The sequence below is a fragment of the Microchirus variegatus genome (genome assembly GCF_963457635.1).
Source record: "Microchirus variegatus genome assembly, chromosome: 18".
NCBI lineage: Eukaryota > Metazoa > Chordata > Actinopteri > Pleuronectiformes > Soleidae > Microchirus > Microchirus variegatus.
In genome coordinates this window covers 23,758,356-23,786,117 of record NC_139819.1, presented here as the reverse complement: position 1 = coordinate 23,786,117, position 27,762 = coordinate 23,758,356, and the positions used below count along the sequence as shown (strand labels likewise).

The following is a 27,762-nucleotide window of genomic DNA, read 5'->3' as shown; positions in this document are numbered from 1 at the left end:
AGTCACTCACTCTCCCACACCAAAGTCACTCACTCTCCCAGACCAAAGTCACTCACTCTCCCAGACCAAAGTCACTCACTCTCCCACATCAAAGTCACTCACTCTCCCACACCAAAGTCACTCACTCTCTCACACCAGTCACTCACTCTCCCACACCAGTCACTCACTCTCACACACCAAAGTCACTCACTCTCCCACACCAAAGTCACTCACTCTCCCACACCTAAGTCACTCACTCTCCCACATCAAAGTCACTCACTCTCCCACACCAAAGTCACTCACTCTCCCACACCAAAGTCACTTGAGGTTGAGTATGTCAGGCTGCAAAGTAAGTGATTTATATGCTAACATGCTAATTTAACATAATTCTGAACTATAGTATAAGTTATAAGTGATGCATGCTAACATTTATAGCTAGCACCAGAAGTGCAAAAAGAATTCCTGTGTGCTGTGATGTTAAAATCACTGGTTTTCTCTATGGACTTTGGTGTGGGAGAATGAGTGACTTTGGTGTGAGAGAGTGAGTGACTTTGGTGTGGGAGAGTGAGTGGTTTACAAACTTCAGTTTCCTGTTGTTAAAGTCTGTCTTACAGTGAAATAAAGAGGTGAACAGGTGATGTAGATATTGTAGACTTAATCTGACGTAGATTTTATGAGCTAACTGTTTAGTTAAGTGGCTAAAAATCAGTTTTTCCTTGTGTCTCTTTCCCGGCAGCCATTTTGTTTTCATTGTGAGTGAGCTTCAGTAGGTGATTTATGTGCTATCATGCTAATATAACATTTAAAATAATGCTGAACTATAGTATACATTATTAAGGATGCATGCTAACATTAACAGCTAGCACCAGAAGTGCCAAAAGTTGTTAAAACATGTTCTTAAAGACGCTGTTAGCCTGTTAGCTGATGTTTGTGATAAGACGGTGAGCGATGACTCAGAGTGAAGCCTGTGTTTCAGTTGAACTCTTGAACATTTTCCTCCCAGAATGCATTTTTGCCGACGATGCCCGACGACCACAGCGCTGAAGCACGACAGTGGCTGCGCGAGAAGAAACTACGCACATACAGTGAGTTATTTTATCCTTATTTTAATGTCATATTTTCATAAACCTCTCATGTTTCTCTTTTCATTCCTAGCCTGCGCTAACGGACATGTGTGTGTTGTGGGTGAGGTACGAAAACACTCTTTTCTTTTGCTGCTGAAACGCTGAGAATAATAAAATCATCCGTGTAAATGATCACATGACGTTTGATTGACAGTGTGGTCGACCGATCGTCGTGTCCAGATGTGTGGACTGTGGACTTCCTGTTGGTGGAGAAAAACATGCGCCAGTCGCTGGATTTACTGAACAAACGCAGACGAGGTGAAGTAAAAATGTTTGTGTTCAAATTTAAAGGAAACTTAGTAAAAGATTCAGCTCAGAAAAGCTACGTCAGTTGTAAACCACTCACTCTCTCACACCAAAGTCACTCACTCTCTCACACCAAAGTCACTCACTCTCCCACACCAAAGTCACTCACTCTCCCGCACCGAAGTCACTCACTCTCCCGCACCAAAGTCACTCACTCTCCCACACCAAATTCACTCACTCTCTCACACCAAAGTCACTCACTCTCCCGCACCAAAGTCACTCACTCTCCCGCACCAAAGTCACTCACTCTCACACACCAAAGTCACTCACTCTCTCACACCAAAGTCACTCACTCTCCCGCACCAAAGTCACTCACTCTCCCGCACCAAAGTCACTCACTCTCACACACCAAAGTCACTCACTCTCCCACACCAAATTCACTCACTCTCCCGCACCAAAGTCACTCACTCTCTCACACCAAAGTCACTCACTCTCCCACACCAAAGTCACTCACTCTCACACCAAAGTCACTCACTCTCCCACACCAAAGTCACTCACTCTCTCACACCAAAGTCACTCACTCTCCCGCACCAAAGTCACTCACTCTCCCGCACCAAAGTCACTCACTCTCACACACCAAAGTCACTCACTCTCTCACACCAAAGTCACTCACTCTCCCGCACCAAAGTCACTCACTCTCCCGCACCAAAGTCACTCACTCTCCCACACCAAAGTCACTCACTCTCCCGCACCAAAGTCACTCACTCTCACACACCAAAGTCACTCACTCTCTCACACCAAAGTCACTCACTCTCCCGCACCAAAGTCACTCACTCTCCCGCACCAAAGTCACTCACTCTCACACACCAAAGTCACTCACTCTCCCACACCAAATTCACTCACTCTCCCGCACCAAAGTCACTCACTCTCTCACACCAAAGTCACTCACTCTCCCACACCAAAGTCACTCACTCTCACACCAAAGTCACTCACTCTCCCGCACCAAAGTCACTCACTCTTCAGCTTTAAAATATTGACTTTAGACTTAACTCAGTGACACAAAGTGACCACACGAGGCAGCAGAGGACCAGCAGCTCCTGTGTCCCTGTGAGCTAAAATCACTGGTTTTCTCTATGGACTTTGGTGTGGGAGAGTGAGTGGTTTACAAAGTCTGTCTTACAGTGAAGATAAAGACGTGATCATGTTCTTACATTATTCATAGATTTATGCTGACACAGATCGTATGAACTCAGTCTTTTGTGTAGTGGCTCAAATCTGTTTTACCCACTAACAGGAACTATCTCCTTAATCTGCTTTAATCTGCTTTAATCTGCTTTAATCTGCTTTAATCTGCTTTAATCTGCGTTCCTCTGTCAGTGATCAGACTCGCCCTGGACACGTGTTAGGAGATGCCGATCGTAGGTCAGATGCTCCGGAGCGTCACATGACCTCTGCTCAGTGCTGCGTCCTGCGTCTGCTCACACACCTCGCCATGCTGCAGGGAGCTGTCACCAACCAGAGGGTAAGACTCACCACTGTCTGATCACATGACCTGACACATGCCGCTGACGCGTGTGTGTGTCTGTCTGTGTGTGTGTGTGTGTGTGTGTGCGCCTGTGTGTGTGTGTGTGTGTGTGTGTGTGTGTTGCAGGCGGTCAAAGACCTGATCCACTCGGACAAACCCAGCGATGTCTTCAGCTTCCTGTGGAGACACCTGGAGAAGGACATGGTTGTTTTGGGACAGACTCTGAACCAGAACCTGGACGACACGGCCGTGACCGTCCATTTGGTTCTGAGCGTGTGCACAGAGGTCACTGCAGGTCAAACTGAGCCTTCTTCTTCTTCATCACGTCCATCATTAATACACATGTCACGTCCATGGTTACGTGAACTAAAACATGGACCAGATGTGGACAAAAAGAATTAAAGGCAGTTCTGTGTTTTTGGAGTTAGAGGAGACTGATTTAAGCCATTTAACAAAAGTCTCATATCATCAAATCTAGTCACAAATCTAGTCACCAAAGTCACTCACTCTCACACACCAAAGTCACTCACTCTCACACACCAAAGTCACTCACTCACTCGCTAAAATCCCCATGTTTTCAGCTACACAGTTATTTACAGGATGCACAATAATGTTACTTTGAATTCAAAAGATATCAAAAAGATCGTAGATTACATCCACAATAATAATAATAATAATAATAAATATCATAATAACTGTTTTTCTTCCTGTGAATGTTGACACAGGAACCCTCAGAGCGAGCCCTGATCTGTCCTCCAGACAGAGACGACAGCAGTGGGAGAAGCTGCTCTGTGACTCTGCCGTCAACCCTGTGCTTCAAGTAAGGAAAACCTTCCTCTGCTTTTCACTCTGATGATTATTATAGTCGTGTGACCTGGTGATGAGACCTGGTCACGTCCACCAGGACCTGCAGAAGCTGGTGTGTGAAGCTCAGGACAGCATCGGTGCAGATGTAGGACTGGCTCACAGCCCTCTGATGACCCTCCTGCTCAAAGACCCCGGGACGGTGTTGTCTCTGCCGTCAGACTGTCCCACACATCGCTCCTCCTTCTGGACGCCTCCTGAGATCATGACGGTGGACAGATTCTCTCAGTTGGTCGGAGAAGCTCAGGAACGCAGCTCTTTACCTGTGCTCACCTTGCTCCTCAAGAAGGTACTGACCTTCAGAGAAGGTCGTAAACCACTCACTCTCCCACACCAAAGCTCATAAAGAAAATCAGTGATTTTAGCTGACAGGGACACAGGAGCTGCTGGTCCTCTGCTGCCTCATGTGGTCACTTTGTGTCACTGAGTTAAGTCTAAAGTCGATATTTTAAAAGCTGAATTCACTAAAATCAGTCATTGTAAGTTAGTGATGGAGGCAGCAGTGGATCAACAACTCCTGTGAACTCCTGTGTGCTGTGATGTTAAAATCACTGGTTTACTCTATGGACTTTGGTGTGGGAGAGTGAGTGACTTTGGTGTGGGAGAGTGAGTGACTTGGGTGTGAGAGTGAGTGACTTTGATGTGGGAGAGTGAGTGACTTTGGTGTGAGAGAGTGAGTGACTTTGGTGTGGGAGAGTGAGTGACTTTGGTGTGGGAGAGTGAGTGACTTTGGTGTGGGAGAGTGAGTGACTTTGGTGTGAGAGTGAGTGACTTTGGTGTGGGAGAGTGAGTGACTTTGGTGTGGGAGAGTGAGTGACTTTGGTGTGGGAGAGTGAGTGGTTTATAAACTTCAGTTTCCTGTTGTTAAAGTCTGTCTAACAGTGAAATAAAGACGTGAACGTGTTCTTAATGATGTCTTCGACTTAATCTGTCATTCGTGAACACGATTGTGTGTTTGTGTGTTTGTGTGTTTGTGTGTTTGTGTGTTTGTGTCACAGATGAAGTGTGTGCGACAGTTGCATCATCTCCCTGAACTTGCTGCTCTACAGTCTGACCTGATGAGGGCGTTTCCTGCCACGAGGCCACACCCTCAGACCATCGCTCACCTGTTACAGCAGATACCAGCAGGTGATCGTCACTCTTCACAGAGTCAAAGTTTTAATGTCATTGTCGTGTTGTTGTGCAGTTCCTGCCGTTTACCGTGTAAAGAGTCGTGAGACCGCGACGAACGAAGTGACTCGACACAAACACGTTTTATATTTGATGCTCATCAGGTCATCAGAAGAAGCTGCTGCTGGACCGAGTGCAGAGATTCCTCACAGTGTGGAACAGCCTCAGAGCTGAGCTTTCTCACAACTGTAAGTGCTGTTCATGTGTTCATGTGTTCATGTGTTCATGTGTTCATGTGTTCATGTGTTCATGTGATCATCTGTTCATCTGTGCACGGATCCTTGTTCAGGGCGATGCCGACTATTATGATGGTAAATTTCAAGTCATTCCGAGACACTTTTTGTTTTTGAGTTATTCCGAGATATGCACATGTATATTCATGTGCTCATGTGAGAAGTCAAACCGGCCTTTTAAAAAAAAAAAAAGAAAATTGAATGAATGAAAAGTTCACAGCAGGTTTTAGGTTTAATTAAAAATAGTCTTATAAGTGTTTACTAATGATTCTCATTACAAAGTCCATGTTTTTATACTCAGAGATACTAAGTCATAATAATGAGATACTAAGTCACACTGTCCTGTTTCACGTATCTGAACTCTTACAGCAGCAGAGTTGGGTGTGGATGTAAAGTTGTGTGAGAAGGAGGTCACGACCGAGAGCTCTGGAGACTTTCTGACACCGTCCCGACGTGGACCAGGGTCCTGTCTCCGGACTCTAGTGGACTTCCTGTCAGAGACTCACAACAGTCTGGTGAGAGAGACCCGGAGAGTGAGCCACCAAGAGGACAGGTCGGTTTTCTTTATGTGACGAGGCTCCGACTAAGGTCCTGGCTGATTCGGACCTCCAGGGACGAGAAGCTTGTGAGTCCTCACCGTTCCCTCTTGTGTTTTCTCAGGGAATACAGTGTTTCACTGGAGAGAGTATCAGAGACCCAGCTGACCCTCTGCAACCCCGAGAGGGAGCTGCTGCCCCTGGTTTTAGCTCACTGTCACTACACCTTGAAGAAAGGCCAGGAGATGAACAGCTGCTACGATCTGCAGGGAATCCAGACTCAGCTGGTCCGCTGCTTCCTGGCCGGGAAACCACTCATCAAGACGGTAACATAATAAAATAATCACGGAAGTGTTTGTAGATGTCGGGTGACGAGGGTCCGCTCACCATCTTTGTCCAAAAAAAAACCAGGACAACTCGAGGTTCCTCAACAGACGCCTGCAGGATTTTTCTGTGGTTCTGTCTGAAGTCCGAGGAAAGATCCAGCAGGTAGAACCGCTGACTTAGCTCCTTCAGAATGTTACGCTAGCAAACATCCTTGTGTGTCGCGTGAAGAATGCGCGACGACACTTGAAATTCCCTCTCTGTGCTCTAGGTGCCGCTGAAGGGTTCACTGTGCAGCGCCGTGAGAACGGTTCTGCGCTCGTACGCGGACGTCTGCGACGCCGTCTTCGTGCTGGAGATCGGCCTTCGCTTCCTCGGAAAGACGGGAGGAAACCCTGGAAGTCAGCTGTTGTCCTTCCTCACCGATTCGCTCCAGATGCACTCACAGATTTCCAGCACTGTAGCCAAGGTAGGAAGTCCTGGACCAGAGGTCTTTGAACCTTACAACAGGGACCAGAGGTCTTGGAACCTTACTACAGGGACCAGAGGTCTTTGAACCTTACTACAGGGACCAGAGGTCTTTGAACCTTACTACAGGGACCAGGGGTCTTTGAACCTTACTACAGGGACCAGAGGTCTTTGAACCTTACTACAGGGACCAGAGGTCTTGGAACCTTACTACAGGGACCAGAGGTCTTTGAACCTTACTACAGGGACCAGAGGTCTTTGAACCTTACTACAGGGACCAGGGGTCTTTGAACCTTACTACAGGGACCAGAGGTCTTTGAACCTTACTACAGGGACCAGAGGTCTTTGAACCTTACTACAGGGACCAGAGGTCTTTGAACCTTACTACAGGGACCAGAGGTCTTTGAATCTCACTATAGGGTCAAGAGGTCTTTGAACCTTACTACAGGGACCAGAGGTCTTTGAACCGTACTACAGGGACCAGAGGTCTTTGAATCTCACTATAGGGTCAAGAGGTCTTTGAACCTTACTACAGGGACCAGAGGTCTTTGAACCTTACTGCAGGGACCAGAGGTCTTTGAACCTTACTACAGGGACCAGAGGTCTTTGGACCTTACAACAGGGACCAGAGGTCTTTGGACCTTACAACAGGGACCAGAGGTCTTTGAACCTTACTACAGGGACCAGAGGTCTTTGAACCTTACTACAGGGACCAGAGGTCTTTGAACCTTACTACAGGGACCAGAGGTCTTTGAACCTTACTACAGGGACCAGGGGTCTTTGGACCTTACTACAGGGACCAGAGGTCTTTGAACCTTACTACAGGGACCAGAGGTCTTTGAACCGTACTACAGGGACCAGAGGTCTTTGAATCTCACTATAGGGTCAAGAGGTCTTTGAACCTTACTACAGGGACCAGAGGTCTTTGAACCTTACTGCAGGGACCAGAGGTCTTTGAACCTTACTGCAGGGACCAGAGGTCTTTGAACCTAACTGCAGGGACCAGAGGTCTTTGAACCTTACTGCAGGGACCAGAGGTCTTTGAACCTAACTGCAGGGACCAGAGGTCTTTGAACCTTACTACAGGGACCAGAGGTCTTTGGACCTCACTGCAGGGTTCAAAGAGTCACCGTAGGGCGACCATCGTACCACTGAGACGACATTGAACGCAACACGTCAGCCAACAATGGAGGACGTCCACCAGCTCTAAAGCTAGACCAGAAAAAGCCACGTTGATGGACCATCACACAACAATGTGGACTCTGTCTTTTTCAGGGTTTTGCAGAGAGCAAACTGGAACACTGTGTTTTCACCTGGCAGCTGCTGACGTCCTGGAAATCTGAACTAATGCTGAACAGAAAACAGGTGAGAAAATGAAGCAGCGATGCTTCTCTGCTAGCGTTTATTAATAAGAAGCAACTTAATATTAAAGCGCAGTACGTTATACAGAGGCTAACACTTTAGCTTAATTAGCAATAAAACATTTCTTTAAAATGATGTAAAGGAATTTTTTATCGCCTCTATATTAAAAAATCTTATTTTGTACAAAAAAAACTAAACACAAAAACACTTAAAACATTTTGTTTTTACTTTTATTGTTAAATATTTTTTTGCGAACACTTTCTGAACTTACGATTTTCTCTTTTCACAATTATCCCGATAACAGAAATAATTCAATTGTATAATTATTGTATATCGCTTACCTAAGGCTAACGCTAGCATCAGCAATGCTAACCTACAACAGTACATCGTGATATCGATTTTAAGTTTATTTTGCAATGTTGCATTTTCAACTGAAACAAATTCATTCAGTTTCCCGTTGTCGTAGTTTTATTTCTTCTACACATCTTCGTTTCCTCGTTTCAGGATCCGTTTCACAAACTGCCCTCAGAGTTCCAGCAGAAGATGTCGGAGGACGAGCGGCGAGAGCTGAAGCTTTTCCTCGCCGTCGCCGACGTGGAGACGTTTACTCTGGAGCTTCACGAGATTCTGCTGCTGAAGACGAGCGACGCCGCGGACGACCACGGTTACGGCGCTCGCTGGCCGTAAGAGAAACTGCGTCTTTGTTTTTCCAGATTAGGAAATGGACGACAGAGATGTTAGCGCGTTACACATCGACTGTAGTCTGTTAATAAGTGTCCGACCTGAAGTTAAACGTTCACAGATAACTCGGCAGAACACGGTGTTCCCCTCAGGTCAGAGGTCAGAGGTCAGAGGTCACATCAGCGACTTTAGAGCTAAAACACTTCCTCTCTCTGCTGTTTTTCAGGATCCGTGACACCATAGAGCTCCACATGGAGCAGAAGAACCTTCCACTTCTGCTCGGCCTGGACTCGTTTCCTGAGAAGTTGACGCTGGGACGAGCAGCAGACGTGTGGAGGACAGCGGTGGACTTTAAAAAACCTTAGAATGTTTTCACTGTGAAGTCGCGTTTGAACGTTTCTATGATTTCAGCCATAAATGTTTCCGGATCCTTCGCTCGTCGGTGAATCTTCTGAGAACTTAAAACTTTCCGCTGAAAACTTACTGGACCTGCGGAGAACTTTATGACTTTATTTATTATTTTCTAAATTAATGTTTCTGTGATTTCAGCCTGTAAAGAACTTTAGCTCCTCCGAGATATTAACATCTGAACTTGTTCAATTGGATCCCAATTTAAATTTAAAATGGCCGCCAAAATCCCAGACCTGCAACAGATCTGGATGAAACTTGGTATTTGCATAGCGTGTCTGATCCTGCGTACACGTACCAAATTTCATCAAAGTCCGATAAGTTTTGACAGAGATATTTTAGTTTATTTTTACAGTTCTGCCCATTAAAAAGAAATGGGAATTTTTAAATGTTTTTTGACGTCATCGTTGGGCCAATTCTTACCAAAATTTAACGGGAGCGTAGTTTGGTGATCACTGACCCGTCACAAAAAAATCACATTGATCTGTAAAAATTATGCCAATGCGTCCATTTTGGTCGTAATAGAAAAAACTTGTTTTCTGAACTTGTTAAATAGGATTTCCAATGTGAAATTTGAATCATCACCAAACCCGTAATCAGATCTCATGATGGTAGAGTCTGGTCCGACACACGTACCAAATTCCACTCAAATCCGATGAGTTTTGACAAAGATATGCTAGTTTATTTTTACACTTCTGCCCATTGAAAAGAAATGGGGACGTTTGAAAATTTGGTGATATTTTTTGACGTCGTCGTTGAGTCGATTCGAACCAAAATTGAATGTTGTTTGGGCGATCGCTGACCCGTCACAAAAACATCACATTGATCCGTCAAAATAAAATGCAGACAGGAAGTAAATTAAAGCAAAGACTGAAAAAAATGTCCTGCTGGATATTTATTATTTGTTAATTTTCTGTTTACATTTGAACTCAACGCAGTTTTTCCTGTTATAAAATATTCTTAAGTAACTGAAATGTAAACAAATGTGCGTGATTGGTCCTAAAATCAGCTGATGTGAAAGATTCTTTTAATCAAAATAAATGACGCTTTAGTTATTCTTATTCTTATTGTTGTTCAGTCTCTTTCCCATCATGCCGCGCTGCATCACCATGGCAACTCAGCCGCTCAGAGGACGCCAACGCTGCGCTTCATCAAGGGCTTTTAATTTGAAACGTCTGCAGGAAATGACACCACTTTAAAACCCTGAGTGGACGTCAATTTGTTTCCTACGTTGTTTCCTACGTTGTTTCCTACGTTGTTTCCTTACTTTTCCCACATTATGTCTCCTTCAGTGTCTCCTACAGTAAGTTTGCAACATTGTGTCCTTACTTTTCTTACATTGTCTCCTTTATTGTCTCCTGCTGTGGATCCAACATTGTTTCATTAATGTTTCATTTTGTTTCCCCCTTCCATTGTGTGTGTGCGCGTGTGCGCGCTCAAGGACTTCAAAGCGCGGCTAAAACTCGAGGACTGTCCTCGTGTCCCGCCCACCTGACAGCCGATGACGTCACACTGTGTTTATAAAGCTGGATCGGTCGCGTGTGTGTGTGTGCGCGCGCGCTCGCTCGCGTGTCTGTGGTGATCGTCAGCATGTGGAGCGCGAGGACGCTGCGGCAGGTGACGGGATCAAACCTTCATCTTCATCATCATCTTCACCTTCATCATCGTCACGTGTCCGCGGGAATCATCGGAGCGCCGTTCTCTAAGGGACAGGTGTGTGTGTGTGAGTGTGTGTGCTCAGGTTTTAGTGCAGATGTGAGGACCAAGTGTTTAGAGCAGCGTTGTGGGGACATTCTGTCAAAGTGTCTTCATACGTTTTATACTGAAAGTGTGGGGACACTGGGGAAGTGAGGACACTTTGTAATGTGGGGACATTTTTGGGAAAGTGGGGACACTTTGAGAATGTGGGGACACATTGCTCAGTCCTCACCTTCCTGTCTTAGATCTGGGTGGAGCTGTACAGGAATGTGTGTGTATGTCTTGTGAGGACAAATGTGTGCGAGTAAAAACCAGCGTGAGGACGAGATGTTGACAACGTTTTTGGCAAATCATCAAAACTAATTAAAAACCTGCGTCAGATTCACTGAACACGAACGGGTTAGATGACATGTTTCTGACGCTCATTGTCTCCTACACTGTGTCCTTACCTCCTCTACACTGTCTCCTTCATTGTCTCCTTCATTGTCTCCTTCACTGTCTCCTACATGACGTTTCCTACGTTGATTAGGAAACACTTGTAAATCAAATAATTGAATTTGTACCAAATGGCAGAATTACAACACTTTTCCACTGTCTTGTCTTTGTGTTACATTTGTGTTGTCTTTGTGTTACATTTGTGTTGTCTTTGTGTTGTCTTTGTGTTACATTTGTGTTGTCTTTGTGTTACATTTGTGCTCTCTTTGTGTTACCTTTGTTGTCTTTGTGTTGTCTTTGTGTTACATTTGTGTTGTCTTTGTGTTGTCTTTGTGTTACCTTTGTGTTATCTTTGTGTTGTCTGTTACCTTTGTGTTGTCTTTGTGTTACATTTGTGCTGTCTTTGTGTTGTCTTTGTGTTACATTTGTGTTGTCTGTGTTGTCTTTGTGTTACCATTGTGTTATCTTTGTGCTGTCTTTGTGTTACCTTTGTGTTGTCTTTGTGTAACCTTTGTGCTGTCTTTGTGTTACCTTTGTGTTGTCTTTGTGTTACATTTGTGTTGTCTTTGTGTTGTCTTTGTGTTACATTTGTGTTGTCTTTGTGTTACATTTGTGCTGTCTTTGTGTTACCTTTGTGTTGTCTTTGTGTTACATTTGTGTTGTCTTTGTGTTGTCTTTGTGTTACCTTTGTGTTATCTTTGTGTTGTCTTTGTGTTACATTTGTGTTGTCTTTGTGTTACATTTGTGCTGTCTTTGTGTTACCTTTGTGTTGTCTTTGTGTTACATTTGTGTTGTCTTTGTGTTGTCTTTGTGTTACCTTTGTGTTATCTTTGTGCTGTCTTTGTGTTACATTTGTGCTGTCTTTGTGTTACCTTTGTGTTGTCTTTGTGTTACATTTGTGTTGTCTTTGTGTTACCTTTGTGTTATCTTTGTGTTGTCTTTGTGTTACCTTTGTTACCTTTGTGTTACCTTTGTGTTGTCCTTGTGTTACCTTTGTGTTACATTTGTGTTGTCTTTGTGTTACCTTTGTGTTGTCTTTGTGTTACCTTTGTGTTGTCTTTGTGTTACCTTTGTTACCTTTGTGTTGCCTTTGTGTTGTCTTTGTGTTACCTTTGTTACCTTTGTGTTACCTTTGTGTTGTCCTTGTGTTACCTTTGTGTTACATTTGTGTTGTCTTTGTGTTACCTTTGTGTTGTCTTTGTGTTACCTTTGTGTTGTCTTTGTGTTACCTTTGTGTTACCTTTGTGTTGTCTTTGTGTTACCTTTGTGTTACCTGTGTTACCTTTGTGTTACCTTTGTGTTACCTTTGTGTTACCTTTGTGTTGTCTTTGTGTTGTCTTTGTGTTACCTTTGTGTTACTTTTGTGTTGTCTTTGTGTCCTTTGTCCTCACAATGACGTTGTGTGTCCTCTGCAGCCCAGAGACGGTGTGGACCGAGGACCTGACGCCATCAGAGCGGCAGGTTTGACGCTGAAACTGCAGCAACAAGGTGAGACACAAACACACACTTTATACATATATACTATGTATACAGTATACATATATATGTATATGTATGGATATGTATATTTATGTTTATACAGTATATAGTATAAATCTATGTATATATACATAGATATACATATATGTATGTATGTATATATATATTTATGTATAGACAGTTTATTGTATATATCTATGTATATATATACATACATATACATATATATGTATGTATATGTATATATTAACAGTATATAGTATATATATATGTATATACATATACATATATATGTATGTATATGTATATATTAACAGTATATAGTATATATATATATGTATATGTATATATTAACAGTATATAGTATATATATATATATATGTATATACATATACATATATATATATTGTATCTATATGTCCACACTGTCTCTGCAGCACCATGTCCTGTCTGTGTGTGTGTGTGTGTGTGTGTGTGTGTGATGACGCCAAAGTCAAAGGTCAAAGGTCACAGAGTCGACAAACGACAAACGTCAAACAAAAAGCAGTTGATGTTCAAACACCAGATGAACTTTGACCTCGTGTTTCCTCACAGATGTTTTCACTGTGACCTTTAATGTGAGTCGAGGTCACGCAGAGGTCACTGACCTCCTCCCCGTTGTTTCCTACGTTGTTTCCTTCGTTGTTTCCTTCATGGTTTCCTACGTTGTTTCTTACGTTGTTTCCTACGTTGTTTCCTTTGTGGTTTCCTACGTCGTTTCTTACGTTGTTTCCTACGTTGTTTCCTTTGTGGTTTGCTACGTTGTTTACTACGTTGTTTCCTTCGTTGTTTCCTTCGTGGTTTCCTTCGTGGTTTCCTTCGTTGTTTCCTACGTTGTTTCCTTCGTGGTTTCCTTTGTTGTTTCCTACGTTGTTTCCTTCGTGGTTTCCTTTGTGGTTTCCTTCGTTGTTTCCTTCGTTGTTTCCTTCGTTGTTTCCTACGTTGTTTCCTACGTTGTTTCCTACTTTGTTTCCTACGTTGTTTCCTTTGTGGTTTGCTACGTTGTTTACTACGTTGTTCCCTTCGTTGTTTCCTTCGTGGTTTCCTTCGTGGTTTCCTTCGTTGTTTCCTACGTTGTTTCCTTCGTGGTTTCCTTCGTGGTTTCCTTTGTTGTTTCCTACGTTGTTTCCTTCGTGGTTTCCTCCGTGGTTTCCTTCGTTGTTTCCTTCGTTGTTTCCTTCGTTGTTTCCTACGTTGTTTCCTACGTTGTTTCCTACTTTGTTTCCTACGTTGTTTCCTACGTTGTTTCCTTTGTGGTTTCCTACGTTGTTTCTTATGTTGTTTACTACGTTGTTTCTTACGTTGTTTACTACGTTGTTTCCTACGTTGTTTCCTACGTTGTTTCCTACGTTGTTTCCTACGTTGTTTCCTTTGTGGTTTCCTACATCGTTTCTTCCGTTGTTTACTACGTTGTTTCTTACGTTGTTTACTACGTTGTTTCTTACGTTGTTTCCTTAGTTGTTTCCTACGTTGTTTCCTACGTTGTTTCCTCGCCATCTCTTTATCTAAAAATGTAAAAATGAACTTTTATATCAAAATCTCTCTAAAAACCTTTAAAAACTCCTTCCTGTCGCAGGTTGTGCAGTGAAGGATTATGGGAACCTGGCGTTTGAGGACGTGATTGAGGACGAGCCCGTGGGTCGGGTGAAGCGTGCGAGGGCGGTGGGCGGAGCCAACCAGAGGCTGTCGGAGGCGGTGCAGGCGGTGAAGAGGGACGGACACACCAGTGTGATGCTGGGAGGAGATCACAGGTCAGAGGTCACAATTCAGAGGTCACAGGTCAGAGGTCAGAGGTCAGAGGTCACAGTTCAGGCACTAATTTAAATTAAATGTGTTTTCAGTGATTTCATCACTTTATATCAAATAAAGAAAAATGTATATTTGTGTGTGTGTGTTCTTGTACTTGCAGCATACTGAGGACCAGTGAGGGTTTTTAACCAACAAAGTGAGGACATTTTTACAAAGTGAGGACATTTTGTCCGGTCCTCACTTTGTCTTCATTCAAATCACTTCCTTATGTCGTAAACATGTTTTACTCTGTTTTTAACACAGATCCTCACTTTGGTACAAAAATCAGTTTCCACCTGCAGACGTTTTATGGTACTGCACCCTTTGTTTTTTATAGATATTTGTAATTCTGTTGATTTATAAAGTGTAAATGCTGGTCCTCAGTGTGTGGCACTGTGGTACAAGAATGTGTGTGTGCGCGTGTGTGTGTGTATGTTGTTGTGTAACCGTAACTTCAGCCTGTCAATCATCCACCTGTCCAACATGTTTTTAAACTGTGTTAAATATTTGTAGTAAAGTTCAAATTCAGTTGAATCGTCGCTCTCAAGCAGTTTAGTTTTTTATTTCAAATATTCTCCAGAACCCAAAAGAACAACGTAGGATTAACTCAGCACAGAATAATAATAATAATAATAATCTTTGTTATTGTCATGTAAAACTTGTCTTTATTTTAATCTCCTTTAAAAACAGTTTCTCTCTGTTTGTTTTGTTACTTGATGTCAAATTAAGCATAAAAGTCAAATATAAAGACAGAAGAGACAGAAACTCTGAGACATGAGGACAAAATACTGTCCTACATTGTTTCCTAATTTACCTTTCCTAAGTTTTTCCTACGTTGTTTCCTAAACTGTGTTTCATACGTTGCTTCCTACATTGTTTCCTACATACCTTTGCTAAGTTTTCCTATGTTGTTTCCTAAAAGAAATTTCCTTCATTATGTTTCCTGTCCTACGTTTTTCCTGTGTTGTTTCCTGCATTGATTCCTATGTTTCCTAAGTGTCCTACGTTGTTTCCTACATTATATTTCCTGTCCTATGTTTTCCTATGTTGTTTCCGACATTATGTTTCCTACATGTCCTACATCAAGTTTCCTACATTGTTTCCAATGTTTCCTACGTGTCCTAAATTGTTTCCTAAATTACCTTTCCTAGGTTTTCCTACGTTGTTTCTGAAACTACGTTTCCTACGTCAAGTTTCCTACGTCAAGTTTCCTACGTCAAGTTTCCTACGTTGTTTCTGACATTACCTTTCCTACGTTTTCCTACGTTGTTTCCTAAACAACATTTCCTACGCTAAGTTTCCTACGTTGGTTCCTCCGTTTTTGAAACGACCGACTTCCTGTTGAGTTGAACTCAACAGGAAGTCGGTCATTTATTAATGTAGGAAACAATGAATTTACTGGGGTTTCACCTTTGGGGGGCGCTGCTGAGCTGTCGTGCTCCGCCGTCACGTTAATAAAACAGATTTTTGTGTGTTTTTCCCGTGGTTTTTCAGTCTCGCCATTGGATCCGTCCACGGTCACGCGGCCGCCGTCGGAGAGTTGTCCGTGGTTTGGGTCGACGCCCACGCCGACATCAACACCGCGCTGACCACGCCCACAGGAAACCTGCACGGTCAGCCCATGTCGTACCTGCTGCGCGAGCTGCGGTCAAAGGTGAACTCAAGTTCAGAGAAACCAGACGGAAACGTGAGCTGAGGAGTTCTGACGCTCGTCTCTGTCGTCAGATTCCCGTTCTTCCGAACTTCTCCTGGATCGAACCGTGCGTTTCCTGCAAAGACGTGGTCTACATCGGTCTGAGGGACGTGGATCCAGAGGAACGGTGCGTTCGTCCGTCGTCGCGCCAACAAACGGCGAGAAGAACGTTGTGACGTTTGTTTTTCTTCTTTGTGTTTCCTGTCAGCTTCATCCTGAAGATGCTGGGGCTGAAGGTCTTCTCCATGTCACAGGTGGATCAGCTCGGTGTCGCCAAGGTCATGGAGGAAACATGTGACTACCTGGCTGCCAAGTAAGCTCCGCCCCTTCCCTCGATGAAGTAATGGAAGTCATTTTTTTTTCTAAAATCTGTCAAAAAAAAATCGCAAAAACTTTTTTCTCAAAAACTTTTTCCCAAACAAAATTCACATCTTTTTTCTCAAATTGTTTTTCCTCAAAATTCTATATTTCTCAATAAACAATTTTTCGATTTTTTCCCCTCAAAATTCTGTCAAGAAATCTCAAAATATTCTTCTTAGAACTTATTTCTCTAAAAAAAAAGGAAATCGCATTTTTTTTTTCAAATTGTTTTTTCTCAAAATTTCTCAAGAAAGTTAATTTTTTTCCCCTCAAAATCCTGTCAAAAAATTAAAATTTCTTTTTCTCAAAAAACTTTTTTCGCAAATAATTGTTTTTACTAAAAATTCTTTAACAAAAAATTTTTCGGAATTTTTTTTTTCTCACACCCCCCTTCAAAATTCTTTAAAAAAATTTGTTTCCTCAAAATTCTGCAACAGTATTTTTTTTTTATTTTTCTAGAGTGAAGAAACCGATTCACCTCAGTTACGACATCGATGCCATCGACCCCTCTGTTGCCCCGGCAACAGGAACACCAGTGGTGGGCGGACTGACTTACCGAGAGGGCGTGTACATCAGCGAACACCTGTGTCAGACAGGTAACTTAGACCAACCACTGAGGTTACGTTTCCATGGTTACCGTCAACATGGTGAATAACACTCAGGTCTCAGGTCTGCTGTCGGCGGTCGACCTGGTGGAGGTGAATCCTCTGCGAGGTCGCGGCGAGGACGGCGTCCGCTCAACGGTGAACACGGCGGTCGACCTCCTGCTCGGCTGCTTCGGACGACTTCGCGAGGGAAACCACTCGTCTGATTATCGACTGCCTGAACCATGAGTGGGGCCACGCCCACATTTTACACACGTCAGTGACAAGCTTTTAAAACATTAGCGAAAATCGTAGCTTAATGTCGTCTTAAAGATCATCGAATATTAGCTAAGATTTTGCCAAATATTTGTCATGAAAAAAAGTTATCCAGACATTAGCAAGAGTCAAACATTGTTCCAAAAGTTAGCTTAAAGTTAGCCAAAACATTAGCAAGAGTAAGACATTGATCCAAAAGTTGGTTTAAAGTTAGCCAAAACATTAGCAAGAGTAAATCATTGATCCAAAAGTTAGTGTAAAGTTAGCCAAAACATTAGTAAGAGTCAATCATTGATCCAAAACTTAGCTTAATGTTAGCCAAAAACATTATCAAGAGTCAAACATTGATCCAAATGTTAGTTTAAAGTTAGCCAAAACATTAGCAAGAGTCAAACATTGATCCAAAAGTTAGCTTAAAGTTAGCCAAAACATTAGCAGGAGTCAAACATTGAGTTAGCTTAAATTTAGACAAATCATTGCTATTGCAGTTGTGTTGTAAGTTTGCTGAAGTTTAGCAAAAAGAGTCAAACATTAGCTGAAAATGATCTAATAGAACCTGAAAGGTTCGTTAACCAACAATAATCACATACATTAAAGATATTTTTTAAGAAATAACAAATTCTCTTAAATAATCAGCTTGCAAAAGTATATAAAGATATTAGCTGAACGTCTTAAGTCTCCTCATAAAGACAGTTAAATAATAATTATAGAGTTCACCAAATAATCGTCAGTAAAGATGACTAAAAATCAATTATTTAAAAAAAGAAAACAAAAGAAAACGAAATTGATAACATTTTGTTCAGGGTCTGTTTTTACAACCAGGGAAACTCTCGTAAAAACAAATAAAATGTGTTCAAAAACAAATTTTGTTTAATTTGCGACTTTTGTTGTGTGACGTACGAAAAAAAAAGTTTGATTGAACTTTATTGGTGTGTGTGTGTAAATACAAATTTGGATCAATAAAGTTTTTAGTCATGACAAACTATTATTTTGTCTCACTCCTGTTTCATGACTCAATATTTTTCTCTTTCAAGTGTTTTGAAAAGTTTTTCAAAATAAAAGCAGGTGATTAAATTTGATAAAAAAAATGTAAAGCTCACATAGAGTGGTCCTGTTGCACATATATGTTAGTTATGGAGGTTTATTTACATACATTAACTTGTTTTTATGCTCAAAAACCTCTGAGTTGCTGTAAACGAGCCGATAGAAATCTCTCCTCACTGAAGCTCTTGTCAGACTGAAATCTCACCCCCAGAAGACAGACTGTGTCCAGTACCCGGAAGTGACATATCAGCACACCAGCTCTCAGAAGCACAGCTCCCCCCTCTGGAGCGGTGGATGCACTGCTCCTCGTTATCAAAACATTGTTTTAACAGTGTTTAAAAATAGCTTCTTCACGACTCCCCGCCGCAGTCCTTTTGACGACCTTTGACCCGGAGTCAGACCCAGAGTCAGAAGACACTGTCGCTCGTGAAACACCTCCACAACGGACGTTATTCTTCTTCTGCGGTTCAATGTACGTAACCGGATGTGCCCGGACTAGTGCCCGGAGCAGGAGGATCTGCTGTTCAGGAGAACCGCTGTTTACGTAACCGGACCGGGTTTTTTTCAGGGCTTCGTAAACAAGGTAAGGACGCAGATACACACTAAAAAAACAACGTTAATTGGAACTTCCGGTCTATGGGAGCTTTTGGATGATTGGGAATTTTGGATGACAAGCATGTCCATATTTTGACAAGAACGTCGTACTATACTATGCCGTCCAAAATTTTTGGAAAAAAGTTTTTTGGTCCAAAACTTGACAAAAACGTCACACTATACTATGTAGTACGTCATACTATACTATGTCGTCCAAAATGTGACCATTTTATGAAAAAAAAGAATTGTGGTCAAAATTTGACAAAAACGACATACTATACTATGTCGTCCAAAATCTGTCAATTTTTTTGAAAAACATTTTTTTGGTCCAAAACTTGACAAAAACGTCACACTATACTATGTAGTACGTCATACTATACTTTGTCTCCAAAATGTGACCATTTTTGTAGAAAAAAAATTTGGTCCAAAATTGGACAAAAACGACATACTATACTATGTCGTCCAAAATCTGACAATTTTTTTGAAAAACATTTTTTTGGTCCAAAACTTGACAAAAACGTTACACTATACTATGTAGTACATCATACTATACTATGTCCCCAAAATGTGACCATTTTAGGAGAAGAAAACTTTGGTCCAAAATTGGACAAAAACGACATACTATACTATGTCGTCCAAAATCTGACACATTTTTTTAAAAACGTTTTTTTGGTCCAAAACTTGACAAAAACGTCATACTATACTATGTAGTACGTCATACTATACTATGTCTCCAAAATGTGACCATTTTTGTAGAAAAAAAATTTGGTCCAAAATTGGACAAAAACGACATACTATACTATGTCGTCCAAAATCTGACAATTTTTTTGAAAAACATTTTTTTGGTCCAAAACTTGACAAAAACGTTACACTATACTATGTAGTACATCATACTATACTATGTCCCCAAAATGTGACCATTTTAGGAGAAGAAAACTTTGGTCCAAAATTGGACAAAAACGACATACTATACTATGTCGTCCAAAATCTGACAATTTTTTTGAAAAACGTTTTTTTGGTCCAAAACTTGACAAAAACGTTACACTATACTATGTAGTACGTCATACTATACTATGTCTCCAAAATGTGACCATTTTTGCAAAAAAGAAATTTGGTCCAAAATTGGACAAAAACAACATACTATACTATGTCGTCCAAAATCTGACAATTTTTTTGAAAAACATTTTATTGGTCCAAAACTTGACAAAAACGTCACAGTATACTATGTAGTACGTCATAATATACTATGTATCCAAAATGTGACAATTTTTGGAAAAGAAAGAATTTGGTCAAAATTTGACAAAAACGACATACTATACTATGTCGTCCAAAAATCTGACAATTTTTTTTGAAAAACGTTTTTTTGGTCCAAAACTTGACAAAAACGTCACACTTTACTATGTAGTACGTCATACTATACTATGTCTCCAAAATGTGACCATTTTTGGAAATAAAATATTTGGTCCAAAATTGGACAAAAACAACATACTTTACTATGTCGTCCAAAATCTGACAATTTTTGAAAAACTTTTTTTTGGTCCAAAACTTGACAAAAACGTCACACTATACTATGTAGTACGTCATACTATACTATGTCTCCATAATGTGACCATTTTTGGAGAAAAAAAACTTTGGTCCAAAATTGGACAAAAACGACATACTATACTATGTCGTCCAAAATCTGTCAAATTTTTTGAAAAACGTTTTTTTGGTCCAAAACTTGACAAAAACGTCACACTATACTATGTAGTACATCATACTATACTATGTCTCCAAAATGTGACCATTTTTGGAAAAAAAATATTTGGTCCAAAATTGGACAAAAACAACATACTATACTATGTCGTCCAAAATCTGACAATTTTTTTGAAAAACGTTTTTTTGGTCTAAACTTGACAAAAACGTTACACTATACTATGTAGTACGTCATACTATACTATGTCTCCAAAGTGTGACCATTTTATGAAAAAAAAGAATTTGGTCAAAATTTGACAAAAACGACATACTATACTATGTCGTCCAAAATCTGTCAATTTTTTTGAAAAACATTTTTTTGGTCCAAAACTTGACAAAAACGTCACACTATACTATGTAGTACGTCATGATATACGAGGTCGTCCAAAATGTGACCATTTTATGAAAAAAAAGAGTTTGGTCCAAAATTTGACAAAAACGACATACTATACTATGTCGTCCAAAATCTGACACATTTTTTTAAAAACGTTTTTTTGGTCCAAAACTTGACAAAAACGTCATACTATACTATGTAGTACGTCATACTATACTATGTCTCCAAAATGTGACCATTTTTGTAGAAAAAAAATTTGGTCCAAAATTGGACAAAAACGACATACTATACTATGTCGTCCAAAATCTGACAATTTTTTTGAAAAACATTTTTTTGGTCCAAAACTTGACAAAAACGTTACACTATACTATGTAGTACATCATACTATACTATGTCCCCAAAATGTGACCATTTTAGGAGAAGAAAACTTTGGTCCAAAATTGGACAAAAACGACATACTATACTATGTCGTCCAAAATCTGACAATTTTTTTGAAAAACGTTTTTTTGGTCCAAAACTTGACAAAAACGTTACACTATACTATGTAGTACGTCATACTATACTATGTCTCCAAAATGTGACCATTTTTGCAAAAAAGAAATTTGGTCCAAAATTGGACAAAAACAACATACTATACTATGTCGTCCAAAATCTGACAATTTTTTTGAAAAACATTTTATTGGTCCAAAACTTGACAAAAACGTCACAGTATACTATGTAGTACGTCATAATATACTATGTATCCAAAATGTGACAATTTTTGGAAAAGAAAGAATTTGGTCAAAATTTGACAAAAACGACATACTATACTATGTCGTCCAAAAATCTGACAATTTTTTTTGAAAAACGTTTTTTTGGTCCAAAACTTAACAAAAACGTCACACTTTACTATGTAGTACGTCATACTATACTATGTCTCCAAAATGTGACCATTTTTGGAAATAAAATATTTGGTCCAAAATTGGACAAAAACGACATACTTTACTATGTCGTCCAAAATCTGACAATTTTTGAAAAACGTTTTTTTGGTCCAAAACTTGACAAAAACGTCACACTATACTATGTAGTACGTCATACTATACTATGTCTCCATAATGTGACCATTTTTGGAGAAAAAAAACTTTGGTCCAAAATTGGACAAAAACGACATACTATACTATGTCGTCCAAAATCTGTCAAATTTTTTGAAAAACGTTTTTTTGGTCCAAAACTTGACAAAAACGTCACACTATACTATGTAGTACATCATACTATACTATGTCTCCAAAATGTGACCATTTTTGGAAAAAAAATATTTGGTCCAAAATTGGACAAAAACAACATACTATACTATGTCGTCCAAAATCTGACAATTTTTTGAAAAACGTTTTTTTGGTCCAAAACTTGACAAAAACGTCACACTATACTATGTAGTACGTCATACTATACTATGTCTCCAAAATGTGACCATTTTATGAAAAAAAAGAATTTGGTCAAAATTTGACAAAAACGACATACTATACTATGTCGTCCAAAATCTGACAATTTTTTTGAAAAACGTTTTTTTGGTCTAAAACTTGACAAAAACGTTACACTATACTATGTACTACGTCATACTATACTATGTCTCCAAAATGTGACCATTTTTGTAGAAAAAAACATTTGGTCCAAAATTGGACAAAAACGACATACTATACTATGTCGTCCAAAATCTGACAATATTTTGAAAAAAGGTTTTTTGGGTCCACAACTTGACAAAAACGTCACACTATACTATGTAGTACGTCATACTATACTATGTCTCCAAAATGTGACCATTTTTGGAGAAAAAAAACTTTGGTCCAAAATTGGACAAAAACGACATACTATACTATGTCGTCCAAAATCTGTCAAATTTTTTGAAAAACGTTTTTTTGGTCCAAAACTTGACAAAAACGTCACACTATACTATGTAGTACATCATACTATACTATGTCTCCAAAATGTGACCATTTTTGGAAAAAAAATATTTGGTCCAAAATTGGACAAAAACAACATACTATACTATGTCGTCCAAAATCTGACAATTTTTTTGAAAAACGTTTTTTTGGTCTAAACTTGACAAAAACGTTACACTATACTATGAACTACGTCATACTATACTATGTCTCCAAAGTGTGACCATTTTTGTAGAAAACAAATTTGGTCCAAAATTGGACAAAAACTACATACTATACTATGTCGTCCAAAATCTGACAATTTTTTGAAAAACTTTTTTTTGGTCCAAAACTTGACAAAAACGTCACACTATACTATGTAGTACATCATACTATACTATGTCTCCAAAATGTGACCATTTTATGAAAAAAAAGAATTTGGTCAAAATTTGACAAAAACGACATACTATACTATGTCGTCCAAAATCTGACAATTTTTTTGAAAAACATTTTTTTGGTCTAAAACTTGACAAAAACGTTACACTATACTATGTACTACGTCATACTATACTATGTCTCCAAAATGTGACCATTTTTGTAGAAAAAAAATTTGGTCCAAAATTGGACAAAACGACATACTATACTATGTCGTCCAAAATCTGACAATTTTTTTGAAAAATTTTCTTTTGGTCCAAAACTTGACAAAAACGTCACACTATACTATGTAGTACGTCATACTATACTTTGTCGTCCAAAATGTGACCATTTTATGAAAAAAAAGAATTTGGTCCAAAATTGGACAAAAACGACATACTATACTATGTCGTCCAAAATCTGACCAGTTTTTTGAAAAACGTTTTTTTGGTCCAAAACTTGACAAAAACGTTACACTGTACTATGTAGAATGTCATACTATACTATGTCTCCAAAATGTGACCATTTTTGCAGAAAAAAAATTTGGTCCAAAATTGGACAAAAACGACATACTATACTATGTCGTCCAAAATCTGACAATTTTTTGAAAAACGTTTTTTTTAGTCCAAAACTTGACAAAAACGTCACACTATACTATGTAGTACGTCATACTATACTATGTCTCCAAAATGTGACCATTTTAGGAGAAAAAACAATTTGGTCCAAAATTGGACAAAAACGACATACTATACTATGTCGTCCAAAATCTGACAATTTTTTTGAAAAATTTTCCTTTGGTCCAAAACTTGACAAAAACGTCACACTATACTATGTAGTACGTCATACTATACTATGTCGTCCAAAATGTGACCATTTTATGAAAAAAAAGAATTGTGGTCAAAATTTGACAAAAACGACATACTATACTAAGTCGTCCAAAATATGACAATTTTTTTGAAAAACGTTTATTTGGTCCAAAGCTTGACAAAAACGTTACGCTATACTATGTAGTACGTCATACTATACTATGTCTCCAAATGTGACCATTTTTGTAGAAAAAAAATTTGGTCCAAAATTGGACAAAAACGACATACTATACTATGTCGTCCAAAATCTGACAATATTTTGAAAAAAGGTTTTTTGGGTCCACAACTTGACAAAAACGTCACACTATACTATGTAGTACGTCATACTATACTATGTCTCCAAAATGTGACCATTTTTGTAGAAAAAAGAATTTGGTCCAAAATCGGACAAAAACGACATACTATACTATGTCGTCCAAAATCTGACAATTTTTTTGAAAAACATTTTTTTGGTCCAAAACGACAAAAACGTTACACTATACTATGTAGTACATCATACTATACTATGTCCCCAAAATGTGACCATTTTAGGAGAAGAAAACTTTGGTCCAAAATTTGACAAAAACGACATACTATACTATGTCGTCCAAAATCTGACAATTTTTTGAAAAACGTTTTTTTGGTCCAAAACTTGACAAAAACGTCACACTATACTATGTAGTACGTCATACTATACTATGTCTCCAAAATGTGACCATTTTTGGAGAAAAAAAGATTTGGTCCAAAATTGGACAAAAACGACATACTATACTATGTCGTCCAAAATCTGACAATTTTTTTGAAAAACGTTTTTTTGGTCCAAAACTTGACAAAAACGTTACACTATACTATGTAGTACATCATACTATACTATGTCTCCAAAATGTGACCATTTTTGCAAAAAAGAAATTTGGTCCAAAATTGGACAAAAACAACATACTATACTATGTCGTCCAAAATCTGACAATTTTTTTGAAAAACATTTTATTGGTCCAAAACTTGACAAAAACGTCACAGTATACTATGTAGTACGTCATAATATACTATGTATCCAAAATGTGACAATTTTTGGAAAAGAAGGAATTTGGTCAAAATTTGACAAAAACGACATACTATACTATGTCGTCCAAAATCTGACAATTTTTTGAAAAACGTTTTTTTGGTCCAAAACTTGACAAAAACGTTACACTATACTATGTAGTACGTCATACTATACTATGTCCCCAAAATGTGACCATTTTTGCAGAAAAAAAATTTGGTCCAAAATTGGACAAAAACGACATACTATACTATGTCGTCCAAAATCTGAAATATTTTTTTGAAAAACGTTTTTTTGGTCCAAAACTTGACAAAAACGTTACACTATACTATGTAGTACATCATACTATACTATGTCTCCAAAATGTGACCATTTTTGCAGAAAAAAAATTTGATCCAAAATTTGACAAAAACGACATACTATACTATGTCGTCCAAACTCTGACAATTTTTTTGAAAAATTTTATTTTGGTCCAAAACTTGACAAAAACGTCACACTATACTATGTAGTACGTCATACTATACTATGTCGTCCAAAATGTGACCATTTTATGAAAAAAAAGAATTGTGGTCAAAATTTGACAAAAACGACATACTATACTATGTCGTCCAAAATCTGAAATTTTTTTTGAAAAACATTTTTTTGGTCCAAAACGTGACAAAAACGTCACAATATACTATGTAGTACGTCATACTATACTTTGTCGTCCAAAATCTGACATTTTTTTTGAAAAACATTTTTTTGGTCCAAAACTTGACAAAAACGTCACACTATACTATGTAGTACGTCATACTATACTATGTCTCCAAATGTGACCATTTTTGGAGAAAAAACAATTTGGTCCAAAATTTGACAAAAACGACATACTATACTATGTCGTCCAAAATCTGACAATTTTTTTGAAAAATTTTCTTTTGGTCCAAAACTTGACAAAAACATCACACTATACTATGTAGTAGGTCATACTATACTATGTCTCCAAAATGTGACCATTTTTGCAGAAAAAAAATTTGGTCCAAAATTGGACAAAAACGACATACTATACTATGTCGTCCAAAATCTGACAATTTTTTGAAAAACGTTTTTTTGGTCCAAAACTTGACAAAAACGTCACACTATACTATGTAGTACGTCATACTATACTATGTCTCCAAAATGGGACCATTTTTGTAGAAAAAAAATTTGGTCCAAAATTGGACAAAAACGACATACTATACTATGTCGTCCAAAATCTGACAATTTTTTTGAAAAATGTTCTTTTGGTCCAAAACTTGACAAAAACGTCACACTATACTATGTAGTAGGTCATACTATACTATGTCTCCAAAATGTGACCATTTTTGCAGAAAAAAATTTGGTCCAAAATTGGACAAAAACGACATACTATACTATGTCGTCCAAAATCTGACAATTTTTTGAAAAACGTGTTTTTGGTCCAAAACTTGACAAAAACGTTACACTATACTATGTAGTACGTCATACTATACTATGTCCCCAAAATGTGACCATTTTTGCAGAAAAAAAATTTGGTCCAAAATTGGACAAAAACGACATACTATACTATGTCGTCCAAAATCTGACAATTTTTTTGAAAAATGTTCTTTTGGTCCAAAACTTGACAAAAACGTCACACTATACTATGTAGTAGGTCATACTATACTATGTCTTAAAAATGTGACCATTTTTGCAGAAAAAAAATTTGGTCCAAAATTGGACAAAAACGACATACTATACTATGTCGTCCAAAATCTGACAATTTTTTGAAAAACGTTTTTTTGGTCCAAAACTTGACAAAAACGTCACACTATACTATGTAGTACGTCATACTATACTATGTCTCCAAAATGTGACCATTTTTGGAGAAAAAAAACTTTGGTCCAAAATTGGACAAAAACGACATACTATACTATGTCGTCCAAAATCTGACAATTTTTTTGAAAAACGTGTTTTTGGTCCAAAACTTGACAAAAACATTACACTATACTATGTAGTACGTCATACTATACTATATCTCCAAAATGTGACCATTTTTGTAGAAAAAAAATTTGGTCCAAAATTTGACAAAAACGACATACTATACTATGTCGTCCAAAATCTGACAATTTTTTTGAAAAATTTTCTTTTGGTCCAAAACTTGACAAAAACGTCACACTATACTATGTAGTACGTCATACTATACTATGTCGTCCAAAATGTGACCATTTTATGAAAAAAAAGAATTTGGTCAAAATTTGACAAAAACGACATACTATACTATGTCGTCCAAAATCTGACAATTTTTTTGAAAAATGTTCTTTTGGTCCAAAACTTGACAAAAACGTCACACTATACTATGTAGTACGTCATACTATACTATGTCTCCAAAATGTGACCATTTTTGTAGTAAAAAAATTTGGTCCAAAATTGGACAAAAACGACATACTACACTATGTCCCCAAAATCTGACAATTTTTTTGTAAAATTTTCTTTTGGTCCAAAACTTGACAAAAACGTCACACTATACTATGTAGTACGTCATACTATACTATGTCGTCCAAAATGTGACCATTTTATGAAAAAAAAGAATTGTGGTCAAAATTTGACAAAAACGA

The 27,762-nt window shown here is 38.7% G+C and overlaps 2 protein-coding genes across 2 annotated transcripts in view; both read left to right on the top strand.

Moving 5' to 3' along the window:
* rnf213b (ring finger protein 213b) overlaps positions 1-9,735 on the top strand; it is a gene marked incomplete at its 5' end in the record, with an annotated part of 46,398 nt that extends 36,663 nt beyond the window's left edge. Inside the window, 16 exons of the mRNA XM_083904694.1 lie at positions 983-1,064; positions 1,135-1,169; positions 1,258-1,361; positions 2,727-2,871; positions 3,001-3,169; positions 3,600-3,694; positions 3,779-4,027; positions 4,737-4,866; positions 5,013-5,096; positions 5,511-5,694; positions 5,802-6,003; positions 6,089-6,166; positions 6,273-6,470; positions 7,745-7,834; positions 8,336-8,514; positions 8,739-9,735. Coding sequence (XP_083760820.1) covers positions 983-1,064; positions 1,135-1,169; positions 1,258-1,361; positions 2,727-2,871; positions 3,001-3,169; positions 3,600-3,694; positions 3,779-4,027; positions 4,737-4,866; positions 5,013-5,096; positions 5,511-5,694; positions 5,802-6,003; positions 6,089-6,166; positions 6,273-6,470; positions 7,745-7,834; positions 8,336-8,514; positions 8,739-8,877 — 2,163 coding nt within the window. The 3' untranslated portion in view covers positions 8,878-9,735. The remainder of the gene's footprint in view (positions 1-982; positions 1,065-1,134; positions 1,170-1,257; positions 1,362-2,726; positions 2,872-3,000; positions 3,170-3,599; positions 3,695-3,778; positions 4,028-4,736; positions 4,867-5,012; positions 5,097-5,510; positions 5,695-5,801; positions 6,004-6,088; positions 6,167-6,272; positions 6,471-7,744; positions 7,835-8,335; positions 8,515-8,738) is intronic.
* A 775-nt stretch (positions 9,736-10,510) lies between these two features.
* arg1 (arginase 1) lies at positions 10,511-17,245 on the top strand (the record flags this gene model as incomplete). Its single annotated transcript, XM_083905060.1, has 8 exons — positions 10,511-10,633; positions 12,469-12,541; positions 14,148-14,322; positions 15,854-16,013; positions 16,085-16,179; positions 16,261-16,365; positions 16,872-17,008; positions 17,082-17,245. 8 exons carry the CDS (start codon positions 10,511-10,513, stop codon positions 17,243-17,245), a joined length of 1,032 nt encoding a protein of 343 aa, XP_083761186.1.
* Positions 17,246-27,762: the final 10,517 nt, after the last annotated feature.